Source organism: Epinephelus fuscoguttatus, linkage group LG2 (genome assembly GCF_011397635.1).
Source record: "Epinephelus fuscoguttatus linkage group LG2, E.fuscoguttatus.final_Chr_v1".
In the NCBI taxonomy this organism is placed as follows: domain Eukaryota; kingdom Metazoa; phylum Chordata; class Actinopteri; order Perciformes; family Serranidae; genus Epinephelus; species Epinephelus fuscoguttatus.
The window spans coordinates 29,216,306-29,243,719 of record NC_064753.1 but is presented as its reverse complement, the minus strand read 5'-3'; the positions used below and the strand labels follow the sequence as shown (position 1 = coordinate 29,243,719).

Genomic DNA, 27,414 nt, shown 5'->3' with positions numbered 1-27,414 from the left:
GCAGTTTTGCTTTATTGGGGGGATCAGAAAACCAGTCAGTATCTGGTGTGACCATCATTTAACACATCTCCTTCGCATAGAGTTGATCAGGTTATTGATTGTGGCCTGTGGTATGTTGGTCCACTCCTCTTCAATGGCTGTGCGAAGTTGCTGGATATTGGCAGGAACTGGAACACGCTGTCGTATACGCCGATCCAGAGCATCCCAAACATCATGCTGCAACATGAGGTGATGGTCGTGGATCAATGGCACAACAATGGGCCTCAGGATCTCGTCACAGTATCTCTGTCCATTCAAAATGCCATCAATAAAATGCACCTGTGTTCGTTGTCCATAACATACGCCTGCCCATACCATAACCCCACCGCCACCATGGGCCACTCGATCCACAACGTTGACATCAGCAAACCGCTCACCCACATGACACCACACACGCTGTCTGCCACCTGCCCTGAAGAGTGAAAACCGGGATTCATTCGTGAAGAGAACACCTCTCCAACGTGCCAGACGCCATCGAATGTGAGCATTTGCCCACTCAAGTCGGTTACGACGACGAACTGCAGTCAGGTCGAGACCCCGATGAGGACGACGAGCATGCAGATGAGCTTCCCTGAGACGGTTTCTGACAGTTTGTGCAGAAATTCTTTGGTTATGCAAACCGATTGTTGCAGCAGCTGTCCGGGTGGCTGGTCTCAGACGATCTTGGAGGTGAACATGCTGGATGTGGAGGTCCTGGGCTGGTGTGGTTACACGTGGTCTGCGGTTGTGAGGCCGGTTGGATGTACTGCCAAATTGTCTGAAACGCCTTTGGAGACGGCTTATGGTAGAGAAATGAACATTCAGTTCACGGGCAACAGCTCTGGTGGACATTCCTGCAGTCAGCATGCTAATTGCACGCTCCCTCAAAACTTGCGACATCTGTGGCATTGTGCTGTGTGATAAAACTGCACATTTTAGAGTGGCCTTTTATTGTGGCCAGCCTAAGGCACACCTGTGCAATAATCATGCTGTCTAATCAGCATCTTGATATGCCACACCTGTGAGGTGGGATGGATTATCTCGGCAAAGGAGAAGTGCTCACTAACACAGATTTAGACAGACTGGTGAACAATATTTGAGGGAAATGGTCTTTTGTGTGTATAGAAAATGTTTTAGATCTTTGAGTTCAGCTCATGAAAAATGGGAGCAAAAACAAAAGTGTTGCGTTTATATTTTTGTTCAGTGTATATTGTATTTTACATCCAGGGTGGTTTCATTGTAAATGTATTAAGCAGTGCTGTAGCCTGGCACTCCAGCATGAAACAATCAAATGTTATCTGATTATGGCCGAGATTTGAATACGGTTTCTCGAGTAGACTGTCAGAAGTAGTTTGAATATGCAATGTAATCACAGTTTTGCAAAGGCTTGAAAGCATTTGTAACTACATCTGCTGTTTCATTTTGTTTCTGGACACTTTCCTGAGAACAGGGAACAATGCTGTACTTCCTTTTCAAGTATATTTTTTAAGCGTTTCCAGTTTGCACTACAAAAATATCTTTTTGTTTTGTGCTTTTTTTCCCCTTGCATCATTATACCTTTGTGTGTAAATGTTTGTCAATCACTTTCCTGTTACTCTCACAACTCTTGCAATAGAAGAGCTTTTAAGCAACTAAGAGGTGTGTACAGTTAAGCGTATCACCATCGAGTAGCACTCACTCACAAAATGTTCCATCTGATATCCGCCGTCACCCATTCATTCCTGTTTTGTTTATGCATAATTAAACAGGCGAGCATTATTAAACACCATCTCCCTCTTAATCCTGATGCAGATAGGGGCTATTTTTTTTATTATTTTTTTTTTTTTTAGCTTGCACCAGTTTACTGCTGACAGGTTCCCTTTGCTCCCCTCCAGTCTCTCTGAAGTGCAGCACACTCCCGTGTGTGATGTGATGTAATGTGGATCCAGTCAGTGACTCACTCCGTAGCTATGTCCTAAGTGCCTCCTATCGAAGTCCGCATTTAAAGGCTGCATACGTCATAAGAGTTTGAGGGGGCAGTCTCTTCCAAGGCTTCTCCAAATGCAGCAGAGAAACGCAGCCTGAATCTGGAGAACAGGGCAGGTTTATCCAGCGCCTCTTACATCACTAACCCATTGCACAGTAGTAGTTGTTAATGGTGCATTGAGGCAGTTATTGCCACCTTGGGATGCCCCCCAAAAACTACTTCACCCAGATGGTTGTGGTTTTGCACACTTTGGTGAGCTCCGTGAACGTCTCAGCCAAATTATAACACACGCATACAATATTAGATCAGTTTATTTGATGCATTTTAATTATGAATGCATACAGAATGTTTTACTCATGTTTTCCTATAATTTGTAGATTTGGTCTCACACACGCGCAGACTTATTATCTGCCTTGTAAATCTATTTGGGCTGGGCATCTGCTGATGCAAGATATTACACTGATATCAGAATACAGCAACACATTCTTACTCCGACCTCGTCACATATCGTCGCTTGGTTATTGACTTTCCACGTCTTCATATGACATGCAAGGTAGCCCGCATTGCGTCTGTTGTTGGTGTTCTGGGATGCCATGTCAAATTCAGCCTGTTACATGCATTGTGTCTTTTCCAAATACACTTTGTTTTTAAAGGAATGGACAGTTTGCATACAGTCTCTTTCAAAATAAACATACTATGTCGGTATAATACCTTAAATTGACATTTTTTTCCCTTAAATAACAAACACACATGGTCACCTTAAGCCAACATATGCACATGGCTATGTTTAGGCAACAGAAGCACGTGGTTAGGATTAGAAAGAAATAACTGGGTTTAGCATTACATTCTCACTGTTACTTTGTTGTTGGACATAATATAGTCCATCTAAATGTCAATATATGTTAGCACTATTTAACTGTACATAATTTCCAGTATAACATCATGATTGTTGATTTGAGAATTTGTCAGCAGTCAGGTCAAAGTCCTTCAAAACTGCAGGGAGGTCGCTTGCAGCCGTGCCAGCAGTACAAGGAGAAAAAAAAAGTATCTTAGTGAATCGACTTTCTCTGTTTAAAGTTGCAGTTAGGTATGAGGTCTTACTTACTCAGTAAGTTTTCATTCCCTGTGGAACATAAGACTGCAAATATCTGCCTTCATGCCTCTTACCTTGTTTCGTCTTTAGGGAAACTCCCCGACAAGGACATGAATCAGGCACACAACATTCTGTGTGACACAAGATGTAAGGCACTGCCCCAGTGCCCCCAGGTGAAATACCAAGGGTTTTTTTTCGATCACAATGTATTTATCAGGATTTGTGTTTTTTCTTGTTGACATCTTTGGCATGTTGTTGGCCACTACTGTGCAGGAACTAAAAATAATCCTTCCCACACTGAGCTGTTTGCCGTAAGCCTGGTGAAATGTTTTCCAAATGTCCATCATATGGTAAAATTCTATGTCACAACTCTTACCATACACTCAGATATAAGTGAACTTTACCACTGGTATTTACCAGCTTATATGTATTTCCAAATTCACGTGTTGAGGAGAAGCACCATTAATTATGATATCTGTGAGGCAAGGGGTGAGAAATGGCCATTTTTAGGTTTGCACTTGAGGAGGAGGAGCAACTCTTTCATCAGGCCTGTTCCTTCGAAGGCTGAGCCCCCATGTAGAGATGAATGGCAGCACATAGTTTCTGTGAATCCAGTCAATCAGAGGTGAAGGAATCGGTGGAGCGATTATTATTATTTTTTAAATCTAACTTTTATTTGACCAGAAAGTCCTATGAGGGGTAATTCTCTTTTCTGAGGGAGACCGTGCCAAGATGACACACTGGTTACAGTTTAAAAATAAATAAACCACAACAGAGAGGAAATACAGTCATGAAACACTCAAGGAAAAGCTCAAATAAAGCAGTTGCATTTCTCAGTTACAAGGCATTTTTCACACGGCTTTAAATTTTTTTAAGGGGAATACTTTATGAAGACACAGTATGCTGTAAGTTTAACCACAATACAACATACAGTATGTATTCTTTGGACAATGGTAAGATATTTGCCATGATATGATTTTGATCTGATTCAATGCCAGGGCCTGCAATCAATATTCAATTTCAATTCAATTGTATTTATAAAGGCCAATATAACAAATCACAGTTTGCCTCAGAGGGCTTCACAGCAAACAACATCCCTGTGTCCTTGGACCCTCACAGCCGATAAGGAAAAACTCCCCCAAAAACCCTGTAACGGAGGAAAAAATGGCAGAAACCTTAGGAACAGGGATCATGCTTCCAGGACGGACAGATGAAGAAGGGTGTAAATATTGGATGATATCAGTTAATGTCCTTATTGTCTTTTTCTTGGCGACGCGCCATTGTCTGCCTGGTGCGGGGCCGCTAGGACTGTTTTAAATATTTAGGAAGGAGGTGAGCTCGGATGAAAGTGGTGATACAGACGTGCCGTGGGATTTTAAAAATAATAGTGCATCTTGAAGGTGATGGTATGTATTGATGACATCGAATTATAGATCATCATTTTTTTGGACCTTCCCACTCGTGAGCTGTGGCTTCTGTGGCATCTGGTTTTTGTTTGATTTATATGTGATAAATGACATATACAAACATTTTACACGCAGATTCATACAGAGGTAAATGTCGCTCCTCAGTTGGCACATATCCTGCATGCCTGATCAGGCTGCTATATTATTAAGGCTGTGTGCTCTGCAGCTGTGTTTCGGCCAGTCTGACTAAGACATGCAGACACAAGCCAGAGATCCATTTTCACATCAGTGTGTGCCGTCTGTGCCAGGACCATTATTATAATTACTGATACTGCTGCCCTTCTGTTACCAACAATAAAATGCCTCTGGGAAAACTCTGCACAAATTCTGGACTGGAAAAATCTAATTTGTTGTGAGGATCTTATCGTTTGCTGTTTAATGCTGTAATGGCTATGAGGCCAGATGGGGGGAAAAACGGAAAGAAAGCGCTCTGTTTGCTGAGTCTAGTGGGATGGAGAATATACTTTTGTCTTCATGAAATTATATGAAAGTCAGCCTTCCTCCCAATTCCATCTCCCTCATGACCGAACTTCAAAGTCTCCCCTTCAGCATCAAATATTAAGCAGGGTGCTGCGCTTACACCTGTTCCTCAGCGGTGTGGCTTGTTCCATTTACTTCCACTTTCATCACACCGGCTGATACGCAGGGTTCGCACCATTAACCACAGAGGCTCTTTAACAGTCAGATACATGTGTTGATTGTCATCTACATTTATCTCTTCAAAGGACAGATCACCCCAAAATCAAAAATACATATTTTTCCTCTTACTTGTAGCGCTATTTATCTGTCTAGATTTATCGAAAGACATATCAGTTTATCAAATTTAGCTACTTTCTTTCCATTGAACTATACCCACTGAATGTATCACTGCGCAGGAGGAGGCATGCATCTACTCATGGACAAAGCACTCATGACAGTGCAAGATGTGAACATTAATGTGTCCGCCTTGGCTGAGTGCTTGGTGATAGGCGAGCTAGTAGTAGATGCAAGCTTCCTTCTGTGTGGTGGTACAATTGGTGGGTGTAGCTGTGTAGAAAGACAATAGTTCCTACATAAAAACTGCTCACAATAACGTCTGTGGATTATCTTGAGGTACCAGGCCATGAGTCCTGGAAAGAGACATGTCTGTTGAGTTTTACCAATGTATTTTTTGGCATTTTGAGCACCACAAGCCGAGTGCCATCAAGTACCATTATATTTGAGAGAAGGCAGACGTCTTGGCAGCTCACACCGAAATAATCTATACTAATAAATCAACATGGTCTCATCAAGAAGTCATCGAATACCGGCACTTGGGCAGTGACTTCCAGCGTCAGACACTGATGAAAAAAGCTGCCCTTTCACATAGGCATGATGCATGGACCGGCAGTATCAGCAGAAGACGTGAGTGGACAACAACGTAAGTTAAGGGGGCGAAAAGTCTGAGTAGGGTGGGTGGGAGGGGTTGTGGATGGGTCCAACAACCAGGACTTTCACTTGAGCCTGGTCTCACTCCAGAGTCATCGAAGTCCACTTGCGGTGTCCGAAACCAGCAAAAAAAGCATTCCTTTAAGATCGACATTGTACGTGGCCTGTTGCCGTTATAGTTTAATGCCACCAGGCGGCATCGGGGGGGAGACGCGGCAGAACAAGGACAAAAGTTAAGGCGGCAAAAGTCAGACTGGGGCAGGCAGGAGGGGTGGTGGATGGGCCCAACAAAGATTCTAAAGCCAAACTCTTATCTTTTTCCTAAACCCAACCATGTGTGTTTGTTGTTGAAGGGAAAAAAAAAAGTCAATATATGGTGTTGTGCTGACGTAGTGTGTTTATTTTGAAAGAGACTGTATGTAAATGGTAAATTTCCTGTGAAAACAGAAGTGTATTTTAAAAGAAGACAATGCATGTAACAGAGAACTTGAGACAGTGTCCCAGAACGTCACCAACCAACTCACCCAGGGTACCTTGCACGTTGTATGTTGACTTGGAAACTCCATGACCAAGTGTCGATATGTGACAAGGTAGGAGTGAACATGTGTAGGATGAATAGCCGTAGTTGATGAATCTCTATATAGAATTGTGTTATTTCTTGCCCCCATTCATATGAAGATGATGGGGAGCCAGTGCCTTGCACAAGAGCATGAGCAGAGCTGATGCTAGCTGGGGGCTTTAAGCTCCATCCTCAGCTACACAAGATGCCTCCCTAATTACTGCGCAATCTTGCTCCTCAAATAATGATAATTGCAGCTGGGAAGGTTGATGATGCAGGTTGTTTTTCTTCAGCAAATCTTCATATTTTGGTGTCTCATCATAACAATTGCATTATGGAATAAATTATGAAACCCAAAAAGAGCATGGGTCTCCTGGGTCGTTGCACAAAATCCAAAAACTGCACCATCTCTCTGGGAGTCTTTCTGAGTTTGATGAGGGAACACCATGCAGGGTTTTTCTTGTGTAGTGGAATTACGGCTCTAAGTTGCAGAAGAAACAGCAGCAGAGCTGTGTGGGAGGGACATCTGACTACTGCCCACTTCAGTTAAATACAAACTGTTGTCAACATGCTTCTCAGTCATTTGATGCAGCAATATTTCACTCTCAAAATAACAAACGTGCTTATTAATTATGTTGCCAGTACAGAGCACACATAGGTTGCCTACTTACCAATTTAATAGTCACATTTATTTTTTAAAAAAGATCCTCCTCGCTCCTCTGTTTGATTTAAACATCCCTGCTGGTCTGTGACCTGGAGAGAGAAACACTGTGTGAGGGATCGATTTGTTTGGAATTTCATGAAAGCTGATTTATTTTACTATTGTCAACAGTTTCTTTCTGTTGGAGTCAAAATGAAACACCTTTGTGACTTGACATTTTTGAAAGGCCATACCATTGGAGAATGTAATCAATGTTTCATTATGTTTGCTGTAAAGAAGCTGCAGTCGACTTTGATGCTGTTGGGTACAGACGGAGAATAAAACCAAGTTCTGGCCAGATTTGTTATATGTAGTTTCGGCTGGAACATGCAGTGTGTTGACCACTTCACCTGAAGAATAGATGTGTGATTTATGTTTTCATTTACAAGTTGAAAAAGTTGTGTAATTTAACAAATGCTGACTTTTTGTCATACCTACAGTTAATATCAATCTGAAGGTCAGTCATCTCAAAGAATATGTCCACAGGGCTCAATAGAGAATTTAATAATAAACTGAGTTGCATTGCCTTGGGAAGGAGAGTTGTTTCTGCAGTGTATGGGTCATTGTGCCTCGCCTCTTCAGACAGCCTAGCTTCCATCAAACATCGGTAGGAGAGGGACTTTGTGCAACCCTGACCTCAGCCCAGTGGGAGTCTGTCCCAGTACACACAACAATGGTATTCAAATTTGCTTGATACAAAATTTTACAAATGAAAGTGGTGCATAGAGCGTATATTACACCATGCAGATCATTCCCTTTCACATTCATGTTGGCATGACTGTGGTGAGGCAGGATCACTCATGCATCTGTTGTGGCGTCGCCCCCTCAGTTAGATGTTTTTGGGACAACATGATATTAAGTTTGTCTTCTATCCTGGATGTGACAATACCGCGGTTTCCAACAGTCTGCCTCTTAGGCACTAGGATAGAAATTATGCAGTGGAAGCCTTTACACACCGCATTATTGCCTTGCTTGCTTTTGTGTCAGTTAAACGTGTCATTATGATGAATTGGAAATCACACAAATCAAATTGTTTTAGTATAGATAATTGGTTGAAAGACTGTATGGATGTATTATCAATGGAACGAGCAGCTTCAGCTCTTTGTGAATATGAGCATGGAGATGATGGACCCTGTATTTTTTATAAGATCTTATCCAGGGAAAATGGTTCATGAATGAATTTTATCGTGTTTATTCTGTACGCCCCCTTCCCCTGACTTCATTCTGTCATGCAGTATGTCAGTTTGCTGTCCTCTGTCACATGTGACTTCAAAACTATGAAAAAGATAACAATGTTAAATAGTATTTACATGTTTTAAATGAGTCGTAGGTGTGTAATCAGAATTTATATTTTAGAAAAAAGCCCAGCACTACATTTATATGATATTAAATTGTTATTTTTGTCATGGACTTCATCGACATTTCACTTCCTCCCTTGTTTACTTTGGCATCTACCACTGAACTCTATCAGAGATGCTTCTTTGTAGGCATGCGATAAATAATTGAAGTAAGATGCTTGAATGCGTGACTCCAATGTTTGACCAGTCTTTGCTTAAATAACATTCTGCACAATGCCTTATTACATCAGCACATGAGTTCTGACCTTGGGAGAACAAACTTACTGTAAGCGTCATCACAGCACAAACGCCCTGGCAATCATACACGTGTATGTATGTGTGTGTGTGTGTGTGTGTGTGTGTGTGTGTGTGTGTGTGTGTGTGTAGCACTTCAGTGCATTTGTGGGTTTCAGAATGGTTTGGTGCACTGAATGTCCTGAATCCATCTGAATACATAACAGGAACTGGTGCAACACATGGATGATGAAATACAGCAAATAAAAGATCCAGCTTGAGGCTGTTTTGCAGGGAGACAGTGGCTGGGAAGATGCTTTCATCTGTACCCACGAGCAAAGAGATTTTGCTTCCCTGAATAATTTCAGGATTGTTTCAGATTTCGTAAAATCAGCACATGCGTGGATCACACACCTTATAACTAGAGATGTTTGCCGATGGAGTTGACATGAATCAACTCCTTGTGGAGCAGTTTTGTCACAAGGAAGCCGCTTGGTTTAACTGTCTATAGATGGACTCCTGAATAACCCTGGGAACACAGTGAGTGATGTGTGTTTGTGTGGTGACAGTGAGGGGCGGCAGACGGAGGGCGGAAGCAGATGTGTGTGAGAGAGGTTCAGAGCTGTGGCACTATCACAGGGTGCCTTTGTCTGGCTGGAGAGAGTGTTGAATTAAAGGCTGTTAACACTAGTCATATGCTAATGCCTCTTGCTCTGAGAGAATAAATAAATTATGGTCCAGAAAACACATCTGAGTCCCTGCTTTACATGCCTCGTGCAACACAGTGTGTGCAGGGAAGAAGCAGAAAGAGAGTTTGTGTGGTTGCATTATGGAGAAGGGGGGGGGGGGGGTGGTGGCACTGTACAGGAATAGCTGAGAAGGAACATCAAAGAGGGAAGACAAAGGGGGACTCTCTATAACCTTTTTTTGCTTAAGGCTGCGCACTGGATGGTGCTGTAGGTGATGCTACACGAGAGATAACGAGAGATAGATTGGGTAGAGAGGCACAGTGCGAGATTTGGACAGAGAGGAAGGAAAAGGGAAGGGTTGGGGGGGGATTTAAAGGGCAAGAAACGGAGGGAGATTTAGATAGAGCCCACTGAGTGAGAGCGAGGGAAGAGAGCCAGCGCAGAGCAGGAGCAGAGGAGGTGGATGGGAGAGGAGAAGAGGAGAGGCATTGACTGGATGCGTTACACATGGGAGAGAAGAAAACGGCTATTTCGTGCGCTCGGTGTGCATCACTGAGGAGTGCGGCTGTCCGTCTGGATTGTTAGTCATCTGCTGCCCCACAGCGAAGGGGAAATACGAAGGAGCACAGGCAGGCTTGGGGGAATACAGGGCTGCGTGCAGAGGATGAACAGGCGATGTGGGCTCTCTGGCTGTGATCGCTGTCCTCAGACCCCCGTAGACACTTGCACTGGTGCTGTTGCAGGCCGTTAGCCTCGCAGTTAGGCAGCAGCAGTCAGAGTGATTGATACAGGATGAGCTCCAAGCACTCCTCCGACTGGATCCCCTACAGGTACTGTACCACATGCCTGGGAACACGGGTGAAAGAGGGCACAGTGTTCTTCTTCTTTTTTTTTTCATGAAGCAGTGTGTGCATGTGTGTGTATATGAGCGGGTGTTCAGTCATGTGAGTGTCTGACAAGGAGATCAGACTAATAAGGGAACATTGAATGGCAAAATAAAAGCAAACAGTGTGGATGGAGACAGGATTTTTTTTTTTTTTGGTGGCATTATATTCTTGTTTTGCTAATAAATGTGTATGTATTTATGATTTCTCTTTTTTTTTTCAAAGGAGCACCACAGGAAAAAATATATAAATAATGCAAAAGTGAATCCCAGAATTTCAGCTGCATAACTATTGAGGTCTCAGTGTGGTTCACAGGCACAGAAATATCCCCTTTTCTTGCACTATTAAACTGCTCATGTGTAAAACCTGCTTATAATTTAATTTAAAAAAGCTGTTTTATTGGATTCAAAGGAAGTAGTTCAAATGTAGAAATCACAGAAGAAGTTCCTGCCTTTGTGTGAGAGTATGTGATTCACGTATATGTGTGCAAATATGATACATATTGCATGCTGCTTGAAACATGATCCTCCCATTTGCAGCAAAGTATTTTCTTGTGAATAAGAAAAGTGAGAGCATGCATGAGCTTTTTAGCATCTTGCTCTGAAACCTACATCTGCTTTCATCATTTCAAGTGCGGTACTGCTGCTGGCTCGTTCCTCTGATTGAATACCCATTGCCATGGTTTCCCTGCTTACTTTGATGCCATTGGCTCATGGTTGCTATAAGTTACGGTGGCAGTCCATGGATTTCAGAATGAAATTAAACTTCTAAAGACTGTGGAGATGCCAACATTCAGGTATCACAGAAAATAAGGTTGATATAAAAGCATTTTATAAAGTCATTAAAAAAAACATAAAGAGATTATTAATGACTGATGAAGTAGTAGGAAGAACAAATAGTATTTATTGGGTCGTTGCACATTTTTGCCTTCTTACTCCTTCACTTTCTGTTCAAGAAAAAATGTGCTCAAAGCTGGATTTCAATAGGGGATAATATATATATATATATATATATATATATATATATATACATGAACAAGACATTAACCACTCCCAGTGTCCAAAATGATCTCTTTAAGTGTTTGAGTGTCAGTGAGAGGGTCGTGGCAGACAGATTGGTGGCTCCTTCAATGAGCAGTTTTTCCCTCATCCAGTAAAGCTGCCATGAAAAATGCATGGGCCTGTGTGCAGAGTTGGAGGAGACAGCTGCACTGTGTAGCTCTCTCACCTCATTAGAGATATACTGTGCATGCATTCGCAGAAATTAACGAAATGATGAAAAAAATATAGCTCACAAACACACACACACACACACACACACACACACACACACACACACACACACAGCAGTTCAATATTTTTTCCCTGTGAGGAGCAAATCTCTAGATCTTTCCTCTTTTCTAATGCCATGGGAACCCAGGGAGGACAGCAGAAATTGCAAACTCTTAAAAAAAAGAAAGTGAAATTGGTATATCATCAAAATGCACGTACAGTTATTACATTGCATTATTACACATTACTTTTTCAGAGTATCTTTTCTGAGGTTCGTTAATACAATACATATGCTGTTTACAGCCCCTATATGTATTAGTTTTCTTATACTGTCACATTCTGTCAATATTAGCTTCATTATTTACTGATAAGGTCAGTTGGGTTGTTGCAGTGCTCATCAGATTATTGTTCCCACGATCAAATTTCATGCATTGCATGCAGATGTAAATTAAACCTGCTTTAGTGTGCACACTTGGATTGTCCTCTAGTGTTGCCAGGTGCTGCTGCCATTGAATCAGCCAGTGACGGTCACACATATAAAGCCTGGTGATGCATGTAAAACTATTTTAAAAGTGTGAAGAGGAGTCTCAATGAACAGCCAAATCCTTCACTTCCCTGAATGTCAGATTCACTTATGGCTGACTGAGTGAATGAAAAATCCACTAACTTGTGTCCAAATTGAAAACTTTCATTAAATTTCTGTTTGAAAAAAGGTTTAACGAGATCAAATTTATAACAGCCAGTGTTTCAATGTTATTTTATGAAGAAGAGATCAAAATCAGTGCTATATCTCACAGCATCAGGATCTTAACATCGCCATCTTAAACTCGACCAGTTACGGAAAATGATTCTTGGGGTTAGTGGTGTTGTGGAAATTCTCTGCTGCTGGTGAAGAATGAAATAAAGCCTTCTGCCGGTCGACAAGGTTTTTGTTTTCTTTGCAAAGAAAACGTCGATCAACACACGAGTGGTCAGAATGAAGAAAGACCCCGAACATGGGAAAGCCTAAAACATTTATACCTGAGGAACGCCTCTTAAGGTGTGCGTATCCTGCAGGATTTCGTATCTGGGTGGGAGGTTAAGAGGTCTAGACATCTGAAGTAGTTGAAAACACAAAGAATACACAAAGAAAATGAAATTACAATTACAGTGGTTAATGTATAAAATAAAGAAGCATAAAAACTACGTTTGTTACATTACACTGTTTTAGTCAGTTGACAACTGACAATTTTAAGAAGCTGCTCACAATCAAAACATTTTTGACATTTTTGGATAGGATGGCATTAAGATAAATAAGTTAGACAACTAAATAGCACCACAACTTTTGGATAAAAATTAAGGTTGTTTAACTTAATCAAGCTTTTTTAAGTTTGTCAGATTATGATAAAAGACTGGCTCAATAATGAGATGAAAGTACTTAAAAAGATACATGGAAACTGTTACCTTAATTTGTTTAAGTTGAACCAGGGAATATTTTTTAGAGTGTAGAACTATGACAGTAAGTGATGGTATGAAAATAAAATTTGGCATTGAACAGGGAAACATTTGCACTGAACAAAGTTCCACTGAAAAACAAAACAGACCCATTAAAATTGTTTTAGTTTGTTTTTCAGGTGTGTTTTTCAATGACAATCGTCCAATTTTTTGGTCATGTCACTCGCCAACGACTGCAGGTCCACAAGAGACTTTCTCTCCTTGGTATGCAGATTCTATGTGAATCACACTGTCCTTGCCCCCTCCCTAATAACTCCTCCCCTCCACACCAAAACTGCAACAGAAATTTGAAAAGAAAATCATAAGATTATCACTGGAAAATGTCAGAATGCAAAATATATGTATAAAAATAATAAATTTTAATGTATGTGGGTTTTTTTCACATTCTCTATATTTTCTTTTGTAAATGCCAAACTTAATTTTCATTACCGAAACTTCCTATCCTAGCTCTGTAACATGTTATTGTAAATAAATGGAAAAAATAAACATAAATCTGATCCTTAAATGCTAGCTATACAAATGTATTATTTTCTGCTTTCATAATGTTGAATAACAGAAATTTACAAATACATTTGAATTTAGATACAGGCATAGAGATAGTCAAACACTGTGATGGATTGGATCATTGCCTTCAAACATAAGCAGATAAAAAGCAACCAAATAGTTCAACAGCTTAAAAATATATAATAATTTTGAATGGAAAAAGATGCCTTTGCACACTTGGATCCACAATTATTTAATAATAGATACAAGCATTTTTTCACTAGATGATCGCCTGATCTTGTGATGGTCTTGAAACCAAAATTATGGCTTCATCAATAGCGTACAGAGCCTTCCTTCTTCATACTTGATATTTTTTGTCCTCCTTGCACCTTTAAATAGATTATCAAGCCTCCTGTAAACCTCACTATCAGTGTGTTGCAGAGCAAGAGTGACCAGAGACTCTCCACAATAACGAGCTGTTTGACCTCCGCAGGCACAGCTCTGTTTGTGTCATTATCTTCCTGTCTGATGCCTATTCACACACTTGATTACTGTGATTGCAGACATGGAGTGCTTTGTTTGTCTGTATGTCTGACAGAGAGTGGGAGGTAAATACATTTTCATTGCATCTGTGTGGGCCTTTGTTGTCAAACTGGAGTCGGCAGTGCAGAGTTACAGGTAGACAGAATATTTACTGATTTACTGATCCTGCGTGCTGTAGCTGCGGCAGTGACTACCCACCATCACTGTCACTGTCACGCTGAGGCTTTTGACGGAGGTATGAGGAGTATAAAACTCTCACAAACCACCTGTTCGCTTTATTTATCGTGCAGCGGTAACACTTAACAGGAAATGAAAACATATTTGCAGCTAGTGGCATGAATCAAGCTGAGAGATAACAAACTGACAAATGAAGAATGGGAAATTGCAATTAAAATACCAAGTTTGAAATGTATTCTGCTTTTAATTATGTTGCAACTATCAGCCCTGCAATGAGCACTGTGTAACCAACCAAATTCATTATGCAAATACATGCACCTATATGGCCATTTATCATTCGGATGTCACATTATTTATATGTCTTCAGGCAGTAGGCTATGCATGAAAGGTTTTTTAAATGTTGAGAGTAAAAAAATAAATGGCTTTTAAACATAGGCACATTACTCAGAAGATAATCGAATGAAAAGTAAGAGACTTGTGCATTCATTAAGAACCTGCAAAAAGTCACGAGCTGCATATGTCACACAATGTCATATGCTGCAAGGGTTAGGAAACACTTTGTCACAATCCGCATTTGCATTTAAATAAAACATCACGCCTGTAAAGCAATTTCAGTCATAGTTAAGACTGCTGGAAAACAACATCATTTTCTCACACACCACACATCAGCAGACAACTTCTCCCTTCATCTTCCGTCATTTTATTTCCTACGGTTGATCGTTCTCCCTACGTCTTCTGGAGAAAACCTCTCATTGACCTCTAATTAGGATCTGTTGAGGTTTCTCAGGGGGTCTCCAAAATGCCCGGCCAAATGAGCTGAAGGTACAATCAGTGAGGCAGCACAGTGGGGGTGGCACAGTAAAATTCTGGTTTGATCTTCCACAGCAGCAGGGATCCATGACGTCCACAAACCCCTGATGAATGTCGTAGTTGAAGTTTGTGCGGTTTCTAATGATTTGATTCAGATTTACTAAAAACTTAGCACAACAGCACAAATGCAAGAAAAGCTCTAATGTGGAAATGGAGCGCTGTTGTCAGCATGGAGATGATGTTTAACAATATTACAGAGAAAGACTGGCATCTGTCATATTATAACTTTGTTTGTGGAAGACATGTTGTCACGAATTCATTCATAATTGGATTTGTTGTCGTTTTGCTTAGCCCGAGCTGTAGTTGTTTACACGAGATGAGTTTCACTTATTCTTCCAAGCAGAGACAGACGGGTGAACAAACTCCCACACACACACACACACACACACACACAGCAGGTATACTCAGGGTCACTCTGAATTAAAAGCTGTTTAATCAGGGGGCACTGGAAGAGGAAGGTTTAAAGTTAAGAGCAATGCTAATTTTTTAATTACATCATCAGACTGGCGGGTCGTCTTAAAGGCAACATAGGCAGCTGCCTAGGGCGCCAGCTAGAGGGGGGGCGCTAGGTGAAGCCCGCCTAGGGTGCTGAGTGTGCGAGGTCTGGCACTGACTCAACATTATACATTATATTTTAAAGTCCTGAAAAACCCCAGAAGAAATACATTGTTTTTTTAAATTAACAGTTTGATGAAAAATAATGTAGCTGCTCAATAAAAGTAAGTTAGTAGGAAATAACCTAATTATTCTGTTGTCGGTTTTCTTTTCCTTCATTTTGACTCGAGCATGGAACTAACGTTTCCTCTCCCTAAATATCAAGTAATGCTTTTTAGCAAGATGGCAGGCATTTCACATGCTCCAAAAACAACTGGTCTCTTAATCGATTAGTACATTGAAAGAAAATCAATCAGTGTTGATTCTGATATTTGATTAATCCTTTAAAGCCGCAGTTCTGTCACTACATCCACACAGCAGTACGTGAGACAGATAATCTGTGGAGAAAGAAAAGCCTCTGCCTCCTCAAAGCGCTTCTAATGACGTTTGTCAAAATCTATCACTGCTGAATGAAAACAACCAATCAGAGCCAAGCAGTCTGTAACACAGCTGTCAGTCATGTCAGTCACAGCTCATGAACTGCAGTCAAACTGTCAAACTAGGCAGAGCTGATCAAATATAAATCAAGATTCTGTTACTGCATTGCCTATTTCTCACCTCATATGTTTTCAGAAACCTATTTTAGTGTACTGTTTAGCTGTAAACCGAGAAAGGTGGTTCGGCTGGCGGGTGGTGCTTCGTTTTTTCCTGACTATTTTTAACATGGCAGGTGGTCAAGATCTTTCTCTAACACTGTTGTCAATCATGATCTTATTATTGCTGTCAGTCACTGCTCCTGAACCGTGGTCAAACTGTCAAACTAGGCAGCGCTGATCAAATACAAATCAAGACTCTGTAACTGCATTGCCTATTTCTCACCTCTGATGTTTCCAGAAACAAATTTTAGTGCACTGTTTAGCTGTGATATGAGAAAGTTTGTGACCCAGCTGCCATGTTGAAAACAGTCTGGCCACAACAAAGCACCATCCACCGGCCGGACCAACTTTCTCGTTTTACAGCTAAACAGTATACTAAAATATGTTTCTGAAAACATTAGAGGTGAAAAATCGGCAATGGAGTGACAGAATCTTGATTCATATTTGAGCAGTGCTGCCTAGTTTCACAATTTGACCACAAGTCAGGAGCTGTGACTGACATGATTGACAACAGCATTTGAGACTCTTGTGCTCTGACTGGTTGTTTTCTTTCATGTGTGGTGATTTCTTGCAAAGGCCTTCAGAAGCACTTTGAGGAGGCAGAGGAACACAATTTATTATGACAGATTATACTGTGTGGATGTAGTTATAGTTTCAGCAAATATAACAAAAAGTAACCTACTATAGCTTTAAATATTCATTCATTCATTCATTCATTCATTCATTCATTCATTCAATTTTTGTAACCACTTATCCTGTTAGGTGTCATAGGGGGCTGGAGCCTATCCCAGCTGACAATGGGTGAGAGGTGGGGTACACCCTGGGCAGGTCGCCACTCGCCAGACTATAGCAGGGCTGACACATATAGACAGACAACCATTCACACTCAGATTCTAACCTCGCTTTAAATATGCAAAATTTTAAAAGATATTGCTCTCACCTGTTCCATCATCATCATCATCATCATCCTTACATTGTGCACAATGTATTGTGATCACATTTTCTCTAGGTAGTTATTCAATTTTCAATTCAATTCAATTTTATTTATAAAGCCCAATATCACAAATCACAATTTGCCTCACAGGGCTTTACAGCATACAACATCCCTCTGTCCTTATGACCCTCACAGCGGATAAGGAAAAACTTCCCCAAAAAAAACCCTTTAACGGGGGAAAAAAACAGTAGAAACCTCAGGAAGAGCAACTGAGGAGGGATCCCTCTTCCAGGACGGACAGACGTGCAATAGATGTCGTACAGAACAGATCAGCATAACAAATTAACAGTAATCCACATGACACAATGAGACAGAGAGAGAGAGAGAGAGAGAGAGAGAGAGAGAGAGAGAGATGCAGGTAATGACAGTAGCTTACAACAACATTATTGAAAGTAATAATATTATAGTTATAGTTCTGGCTACTGTGGTACAATATGTTGAAAGTATATATTAATATCTGGCAGTATACAAGTGTGACAATAGTCATATGTGTATAATAACAGTAGAAGTATGACTAATGACTAATGATGGCAGCAGCAGCAGGAGGCATCTGGCAGGACCACGGCAGCAGCACAACCACACACGTCACGCTGTCCAGGCACCGCTGCGATATGAGTTAATCTGAGAGACAGTGGAGCACAAAGGCTCCGGAGAAGAAGCCGAGTTAGTGACATCCAGAATGGCCGAGTTAGCAAGATGCAGTAATAGAATGAGAGAGAGAGAGAGAGAGAGAGAGAGAGAGAAGGAGAGAAGGTGCCCAGTGTATTATAGGGGGGTCCTCCGGCAGACTAGGCCTAAGTCAGTTTAACTAGGGGCTGGTACAGGGCAAGCCTGAGCCAGCCCTAACTATAAGCTTTATCAAAGAGGAAAGTCTTAAGTCTAGTCTTAAATGTGGAGACGGTGTCTGCCTCCCGGACCGCAACAGGAAGATGATTCCACAGGAGAGGAGCCTGATAGCTGAAGGCTCTGGCTCCTGATCTACTTTTGGAGACTTTAGGGACCACGAGTAACCCTGCGTTCTCAGAGCGCAGAGTTCTGGTGGGATAATAAGGCACTATGAGTTCTCTAAGATATGACGGAGCTTGACCATTTAGAGCTTTATAAGTTAACAGTAGGATTTTAAATTCAATTCTGGATTTTACAGGGAGCCAGTGCAGAGAAGCTAAAACAGGAGAAATATGATCACGTTTCTTAGTTCCTGTTAGTACACGTGCTGCTGCATTCTGAATTAGCTGGAGAGTTTTTAAGGACTTACTAGAGCTACCTGATAATAGAGAGTTACAGTAATCCAGCCTTGAGGTAACAAAAGCGTGGACCAATTTTTCTGCATCTTTTCGGGTCAGGATAGGCCTAATTTTCGCAATATTACGCAGATGAAAAAATGCAGTCCGTGAGGTTTGTTTTAAATGAGAATTAAAAGACAAATCTTGATCAAATATTACTCCGAGGTTTCTTACGGTAGTGCTAGAGGCCAGAGCAATGCCATCTTACACTGTAACTTGGGTTTTTATTCTACCTCTGTGCAAGTAGTGACTATAATGTTTGTCCCGCTATGTTAAAGCTTGCTCGTTCACAGATTATCATATGAAGAAGGCAGCTCTGAAAACACCTGTGCATTTATCCATATGTTCTTCACTTAAAGCATTCTGCGGTGGAGAGAGAAACAGTGGCCAACTTGCTGAAATCATTTAGACATTCATTTTACCAACACTGACCTTTAAGGCATTTGCTTAGGCCGGTGGCATTATGTCAGGGCGCAGTGCACCACCAAATCAAATTATGCTCAAGTCAATACTGGTGTTCTTGTAGAGAAAGATATTTCCCAGCTGTTTTCGAACAATCTGCTCAAGAAAGCAGAGAATCATTTCCAGAGGCTGAGATCAGGTGTGTGCTTGGTATTGTGCCGTCTGTGCCACTGGGATGTGATGATGCTCTTGCGATGAATCTGCTGTGATTTCCTTTTGTCCTTGCTTTCTCTGTGCATTGCATTAGACATTAAACGTGCTGCAGAGGACACAAGAATGCTTTTGAGAGATATAAAAGATGCAGACGTACACACGGATAGTAGCATCTGTCACATTTGTCACATTCCCCTGCAACACCAACAGGATAACCTGCTGAAAGACACTCACGCTAGTAGGACTGAGGGGGTGATTACTGTAGCTAACAATGTCCGTTTAAGCAGTTTGTGGTGATACTGCACAGGCAAAATCTCTTTCATCTATCAAATCCTTTGTCTTGAAAGGTAAAGTGTGTAGGTGGAGAATATCTGCTGTTCAGCTAGCCCAAAATCATAAATGTGCCTCAAAGGGCTTTTACAGTGTGTACAGCATACGACACCTGCCATCATTACACCCTCTGTCTCGCCTTTATCGTGGCACACGCTTCTGTCTGTATGTTCTCTGGTGCAGACTCCTCCATGTGAGCTATGCATCAAAAGAAAACAGTCAAAAATGTTGTTTGCTGCAGTTAAAATTTAATCTCTGTTGACGTAGCTGTGCAGATCTGCACATGCACCTCCACTCACACTCACTTCTTTTTACGCCTTCTTGTCACTTTTGCAAAATCTCAGCTGCAACAGTTTTTTAAAGCTGTGCAAATGCAAATGAACTTATAAGGCATGTAATGGCCTATTTAACATTTCATAATCCGTCTGCTGCGAGGAAAACCATCCTGAAATCAAATTACGGGTCACAAGGAAATAAAGCAGTGTCTCAGTGAAAGGAGGAGTTTTTTAGTAAATCGGACATGTTTGAGGAAGGAGCTCTGTGGCTCTTCTCTGGTAAAACTCAGGATGTCTTATCAAGTCAGCGACGGAAACCAAGGACATCTCAAACTGTTCCTCTTCTCTCTCTAATGATCCGGGACAGCTTCATAATATGTTTTTTCCTCTGGACTCCATGACATCACTTACAGCATCATGCTCAAGTGATGCCTCTGATTATGTTGCTGTTGTACTCGAAGAGAAAAAGTGACAGCTTTATAAGAGCCCTGCCACTTGATTTTGAGGGGGAGTTCTTTTTAAAGGGCTGTATTTATCAAAGTACACATACTCTTATTAAACTGCTTCAGTGGCAATTTTATGAGCCACCCAGAAGATATAAACACCTTTATCCAAGACGTTACGACACTGTTAGCTGCTGTGTCCTCATTTGCACTTATTGTACAACTGACTGGTACGTTTTGTGTATTGGACTTTATATCGTAGGCCCTTTTTTCACTGTCAGATTTTCCGTGAATGTTGGGCCGTTTTGCCGGCAAGCTGCGAGCGTTTAGACGCGCAGAGCCGGATTGGCGAGTTGATCTGAGGTGCCCAATTTTCCGCCTTGTAGGGTAGTCATATTGGCGGAACCCTTTAAACAGACCGAGGCAGCCTTGCACAACGGGAGGGGCTGTTGATGACTTGTGGGAGGAGCTGTTGATGACGCTGAACCCAGGTTGGGGGAGCCCTTCTGTGCGGAGTTTGCGTGTTCTTCCCTAGTCAGTGTGGGTTTTCTCAGGGTACTCCGGCTTCCTCCCACAGTCCAAAGACATGCAGGTAAATTGGTGACTCTAAATTGCCTGTAGGTGTGAATGTGAGTGTGAGTGGTTGTCTGTCTCTATGTGTCCAGGGTGTACCCTGCCTCTCACCCAGTCAGCTGGGATAGGCTTCATTTATTCATAGAAAAGTGCTTTGATCAGAGCTTAAGCATGTGGGCAAAAGTATGTCAGTGAAATGAAGGGTACGACAGGGACTGGCTTTTAAATTCATTAAGTCCATAAGCAACTGTTTGTGTCAGAAAAATATACACCAGATAAGCACTTGCAGTAAGATAAGGCTTTTCAGTTAAACACCCCAAAAAATAAGACCAGCAAATCTTCTCTAATACTTTTAATCCTTTTATAGTCCCACATTGTTGCAGTCTTAAAGATAAGAATGCACAAAGCTATCATAACACCTTTTATATAATTATTATATACTCACAAATACTCCTTTTGTTTTTCAGGGAATAATAAGCCAATGCATTTGGGGTGTGCGGAGATAATGACAGCCATGAGGTTAATTTAGGTCTCAATGTGAGAAGAAAATGTCTCGCAGTAGAAACAAACACACTGTTTCCTGCTTCATTACCACGTATTGTTTATTAAAGGCAGTGAAGCTAAAACACAGTCAGATACTGCAAGTGTTCAACCTTCTGCTGCAGTTTCGGAGTAGAGAGTGAATTAACTGAAGCATTTTGGAAAATGTCTTTATTACATTATAAACATCATAAACAGCCAAAGAGCACTTTGCATCATTTTAACACTGCCCCCGCCCCCCTTCCCTCCCCTCCCTCCTCTCTCTGCTCTTTTCTTTGCAGCACTTTAGATGATGAGGGCACCAACCTCCGACAGCAGAAACTGGACAGACAGGTGAGTCTTTACTGCTCCTCCTGCAGTTCTGATAATAGAGTAACACAGCAGCAAAATCAATTATAACAGGGCAGTTTTATCATGACACAAACTTCCACTGCTCCATCATGAGGCCACAAATGGCCAGCCAGGACTTGTTATCTCTCTGAGCGGAGTTTTAATGAGCGAGCGTGTCAAGAGTCAATTAATGTTTGGATTAACGATTTATTGAGGCAGGGAAATATATTAGTTCATGATTTTACTCTTCATTCAGCTGGTTTCTGCAGTTTTTTTGAGATTCAGACAAGGTTTAAAGTGACAAAATATCATTGTCATTGTTTGTAAGTAACCAATTAGTCAAAGGGAGAGAAGCTTGCTTGTAGCTGCATTTTAAACCTGTGTCTTACCCACAAGTCAAAGCTTTAAAGGGATACTTTGCAGATTTTAGGGCTGCCCCCTAATCACCGACCAAATTTTAGTCGACCAGAAACGTCTTTAGTCGACAAGATTTCATTAGTTGCTTAGTCACAGGAAAAAAAAACAAAACGTGAAACTCTTATTAGGAGGACTGACACAGGAAGTGGCCACACTCAGCAGTCAGACATGACTGATACCTGCGGTTATTCCACAGGCTAGTTAATAACATGTCGGGCAGGAAATCCAAAGTGTGGGATCATTTTGAGAAGGTGAAGGATGAACCCAAGGTGATATGTAAACTCATCTTCATTGGTCGACTACAAACATGACGTATCATCTGAAACATGGAAGTAGCTACATGCCCATTAGCCACTTAGCACAATCATTACTGCTTTGCCGACAGCGTCATTAACAGGCGGCTCGCTCAGTGTGTGACGTGCACTTGTAGATAAAATATAGGCCTATATTAATGAAGGCTCATTAGTACGGTTTTGTATTTCTCTGTAATATAGCACAGTGTTAACAATGTTACTGACGCTATTCTTTATCACGCCTTGAACTCAAACCATTGTGTTGCCCCGCCCAAAATGTATCATTTAATGATTAAATTCATATTGTAAACATGCGGGTGACTAGTTGACTAATGGCCCTAAATGACAACTATTGGTTGACTAGGACAGTTCGTAGTTGGGGACAACCTTAATGGGTAGTATGTGTAAATCAACTATGGTGAATTTCCCTCCATTTTGTTCAGTGTCCAGATCTCCCTGCTTATCTGTCAGCTTAAACGTGTCAGTCTGCAGGTGCTCGAACTACAGATTGTACTTCTGCATTTTCATATATCTGTAACCATGGACACAAAGATTATAGAAGTGGATGGAGAAAAAACCCACCCCTTTCTCTCTGTCTCTCAAATGTAGATCAAACGGTAAAACTAGGCAGTGTTGATCAAACAACCATCAAGACTCTGTTACTGTATTGCCTATTTCTCACCTAAAATGTCTCTAGAAGCATATTTCAGTTCACTGTTTGGCCGTATTGTTTTTTACCAGCCGGCGGCCACATTGCACAATGTCGCTCACTAGTGCACAGAGCATTTTGGTAGTTTCTTCTACTGCATAGACAGCCCAGTTTTATGACAAGACAAGCATCTCTCCAGTTGCACAATACTTCTTTAACTACCAAACCCATGCCCTGTGTAAACGTACCTATTGTTATCACTGTCTTGGCATAAAACTGAGCTTTGCGGGGGATACTGTGGCTCCAAAGCTCTGCTTCCTGGAATCTCCACTAATAGAAACCTTCAATATTTGATGAGCTCTGGTTTGAGGACGTGCATATAGCTGACAGTCGGTCCAGATGAATAGCTATATCCAGCCCCCGGTCAAAGTGGTTTGGACAGCTCATCCTTAAACATCTTCAGTTGCTTGTGCTGGCTCAAAAGATTTGTCCAAGACTGTGTTATTACCAAAAGTCTGTATGAGGGTAGCTCACAAGGAATATGATGCCTCATAAGTTATTATCATAAACAAATTTGGTTTAAAACAGTATGATGTTACGTTTCAGGACTGTTTTTACTGCAAGAGTAGAGTAAAGCTTTGCCTCTAATTGATCCTGACATGGTTTTCTGATTATAAGTTGGGTAATCTTAAACAATTAGCAGCTAAATTATTACATAATAACTCAGTGAGGCAATTTTGTTTAGAAATGTATCATACACAGATATGTACAAACACTCGTTTGGTGACTGTCAGGTTAAATACAGCCATGCAGATACAGAGATTATATTATATCATGGCTTTCTGCAGTCATTGGTGCTTACTTCAGTGACCTCTGTGCTAATGTATTTTCATTTTCACTTAAATTATTCCTATAATCATATATTATAGGAGGGGTGTAACTTCTTTCATTTGCTTAAGCTGTATATATAATGCACACCAATAGACTGACAATTTCTATGATGGTAGATGTGGTTAACCATCTAAAGCAGTGGTTCTCACATGGTGTGTCGTGATGCCAATCCAGGTGTGTCGTGGGATTTTGTGATAACAATACCTTATTATTGCAATATTCAACTGGGCCTTTACATAAAGTTATGAATGTTTCAGTATTTTGTGCACTCCCAAAGAGGCAAACTCTAGCTAAAAAATGTAACTTAATTAAATTCAATTTAGAAAAACCTTCACGGGGAACCCATTTATCACCGTTCGTGCGTGGGAATTATAAGTGTGTGACACATCAAAGGCCCTGATTGGCAGCCAGCGTGAAGGATGATAATAATTAAAAGGAGAACGCCGTGAGTGGGACAATGGATTACTTTATTGTATGGAGCAAATTACAACAAAGCACCAGCGACGACGACCTGCCACTGAAAGAAAAGAGAACAAAAACTGTCAGTAGAGGGTATCATGAAAGCTACCTGTCTTCTTTTGTCTTGTTTTTATTGTCTATGTTGAAATAAGAGTGACACCACACATTATAGAAGCTATTGTGCACAGATATAAATACAGGTGTGCCTTGAGATTTTGGCTTGCACTTTGGTGTGCTTTGGGCCCAAAAAGTTAAAAAAAACCCCCACTGATCTAAAGCAAGCAAGTGTGCAGGCGTTACTTTTTCTTCAATTACGCTGTTTTCTAATAGCCTTGCACCTGTGTGATGTGCGTATAATTACTTTCCTTTAATTTCCTGAAACTGTGCCCTCATTATTTTTCTTTTTATTTGGGCATGTTTGTGTGCATGTGCGCACGTACGTGAAACCTTCACAACAGCGGGTGCTCATTGAACAGAAGCAGAAAAAGAAGAGGCAGGAGCCTCTGATGGTCCAGTCTAACGTGGATGGGAGATCTCGCACTCGTCGGACCAAACAGAGCGAGGAACAGGCTCCGCTGGTGGAATCCTACCTCAGCAGCAACAGCAGCACCATCTACCATGGTGAGTACAGACTGGCACTCTTCTGGGACTCTGTAGATTCAGGAAGCTCAAACAGATGGTTTATAAAACACTATGGATTGAGCAAATAGAGATCTTAGACTGCTTGTTTGATCAATCTGTAGTATTTGCAGGAAGTATTTATTCTTGGGCTGAAACAGATTTTCTTTTTATGCAGTTTTTATGTCTTTCCCAATTAGAAACTGTAAACTACAAGTAGCATATCTGCCAAACATATAACTATAAAAATGAGTGAATAATATATATATTTTTTTTAATATTACTATTTTAACTTAGCGCCTGTGTAGAAACGATGCAGTATTCTGTACCATCAGTTGCAGGCGCTCACTGTGCTGCAAATCTCTCCACTCGAGAGCAGAGATGGTGTTAAGACTGGGATTGATGAGTCCTCTTATCTACACACAGAGACCAGAGCAGCCATCTAATCCCCAGTTCTGAGGGCCAGTTTCTGGGCTCAAGGCCTCGAACTGTCACTTTCCCTGCTGAGAGAGGAGAAAATGTTACTCTGCACTATGCTGATATACTGATCGAAAGCAGGGGAATAATAACCTTATCATTTCCCCCCAAACAAGGGAAATAAATCTGACTTCCATTTACAGTTTAGCTGTGTATTGCTCTATTCACAAGCAGGCAGTGGATGTCTTTATGTAGAGTGAGTCTGAACTGTACAGCTGCATAAATGTTTACATTTGCATTAAATAGCAGCCAAATATTACTGTCATGTAAGCAAATATGGATGCGTTATGCTCAATTAAAATCTTTCTCTTTATAAAAATACATTTTAAAAACTACATCTGTAACATATTAGTATATCTGTACAGAAGATTTGATTGATTTTTATAGAGAGAGATTTTTTCAGCAGTTTGTATTTCAGTTTACAGCTACAAAATACTTTTTTTTCTAAGAGGAGCAGTGTTTAAGATGAAGGGGCATTCAATGGCATCAAGCAGTGACAACTGCACTTTGCAACCAGCTGAAATTTCTCTAAGTTTGAATTCCTTTGGTGTTCATTGTTCAGGAGGTTTTTAGCAGGAGCTGAATTATCTGCAGAGGTCTCTTCCTCTCCAGAACAAATGGACCATTTGATTTAAACCGGCAAAAATACAGAATAAATCAGTTTAATGTTTAAAAAAAAAATCAATGTTTTTTTGACCCTCTCTGTGAACTATGCGGGCCAATGCGAAAGTTATATATGGCTCTATCTAGAGCCAGTGTTTGGCAGGCAACATGGCGATCTCCACAGACGAGGACCTGCTCCCCGTGTAGATACAAAAGGCTCAAACATACTCATCAAAATATATTCGATTTCTACCAATATATCCCCCTAAATCCTCCACACTGGACCTTTAAGTTAGAATAACTAGAAATCAGTGCAGCCTTTGCATTTCTTTCTCAAGAATATTTTTAATGAATTCTGAAGATTTTACAAGATAAACACAGACAATTGTAAAGCGCATTCAGTCTTCAATCTTCAATCTAACATTCAATCTTGTCTCAATCATCCCTCGCCCCAGTTAGCCCCATCAATAAGCTGGAATTCCATAAGGGTGCTTTGTCCCTGGAGTAACACAGGAAGTTGCTTGAGGTCTGGGTTTATATTTAGAAAAGAAAAAGGGAAAATAAGTAAAATATATTAATAAGAGAAGAGGGGTTTAGAAATTGATAAGCTCATACAGACTGTATGAATGACACAGATTCAGAGAAAGATGAAACAAGAGTGAGAAAATAACTTTGACCGAAGGTTCTGTAAGTATTTCAGGGTGCTTTCAGACCTTGAGTTCGCTTGCTTTGGTCTGAAACAGGGACTTATTTTGTAACAAAGTTGCATAATTGCAAGACAAATGTGACACTTTCTAATGTCACAATGGAGGGATAGCTACGCAGGTTGATCTTTGATCTTTTGATGCACTGGATGAATGTGCATATTAAGGCAGTACAGGAGGAGGTGCACATTAATAATCCTCCAGGACTGTAACATGCTCATGTTTTACCCAAACATTGTGTAATGTGACTGCTGATCGAGGTCGAAACACGTTCTCACCACAAAGAACCGCACCAGAGTTCGCTTGTAACCGAACCGAGACCACCTCTTCAAGAAAGTCTTGGTCCGGTTGTTTTGGTGCACACCCAAGTGCGATTGCTGCGTTCACACCTGCCCAAACGATCCGCACTTGGGGGGCAAACGAACTTGAGTTCAACTGAACTGAACCAAACAGGGCAGGTGTGAAAGCACCCTCAGTGA

At 41.0% G+C, this 27,414-nt stretch overlaps 1 protein-coding gene across 3 annotated transcripts in view; it reads left to right on the top strand.

The window, feature by feature from the left end:
• tub (TUB bipartite transcription factor) overlaps positions 1-27,414 on the top strand; it is an 80,869-nt gene that overhangs the window by 35,091 nt on the left and 18,364 nt on the right. For 2 of the 3 annotated variants that reach the window (XM_049601025.1, XM_049601016.1), the window contains exons 2-3: positions 21,776-21,827; positions 24,992-25,154. In XM_049601025.1, coding sequence (XP_049456982.1) covers positions 21,776-21,827; positions 24,992-25,154 — 215 coding nt within the window. Of the gene's footprint in view, positions 1-9,761; positions 10,300-21,775; positions 21,828-24,991; positions 25,155-27,414 lie in introns of those variants that run through there. The other variant, XM_049601036.1, reaches the window with a different exon arrangement.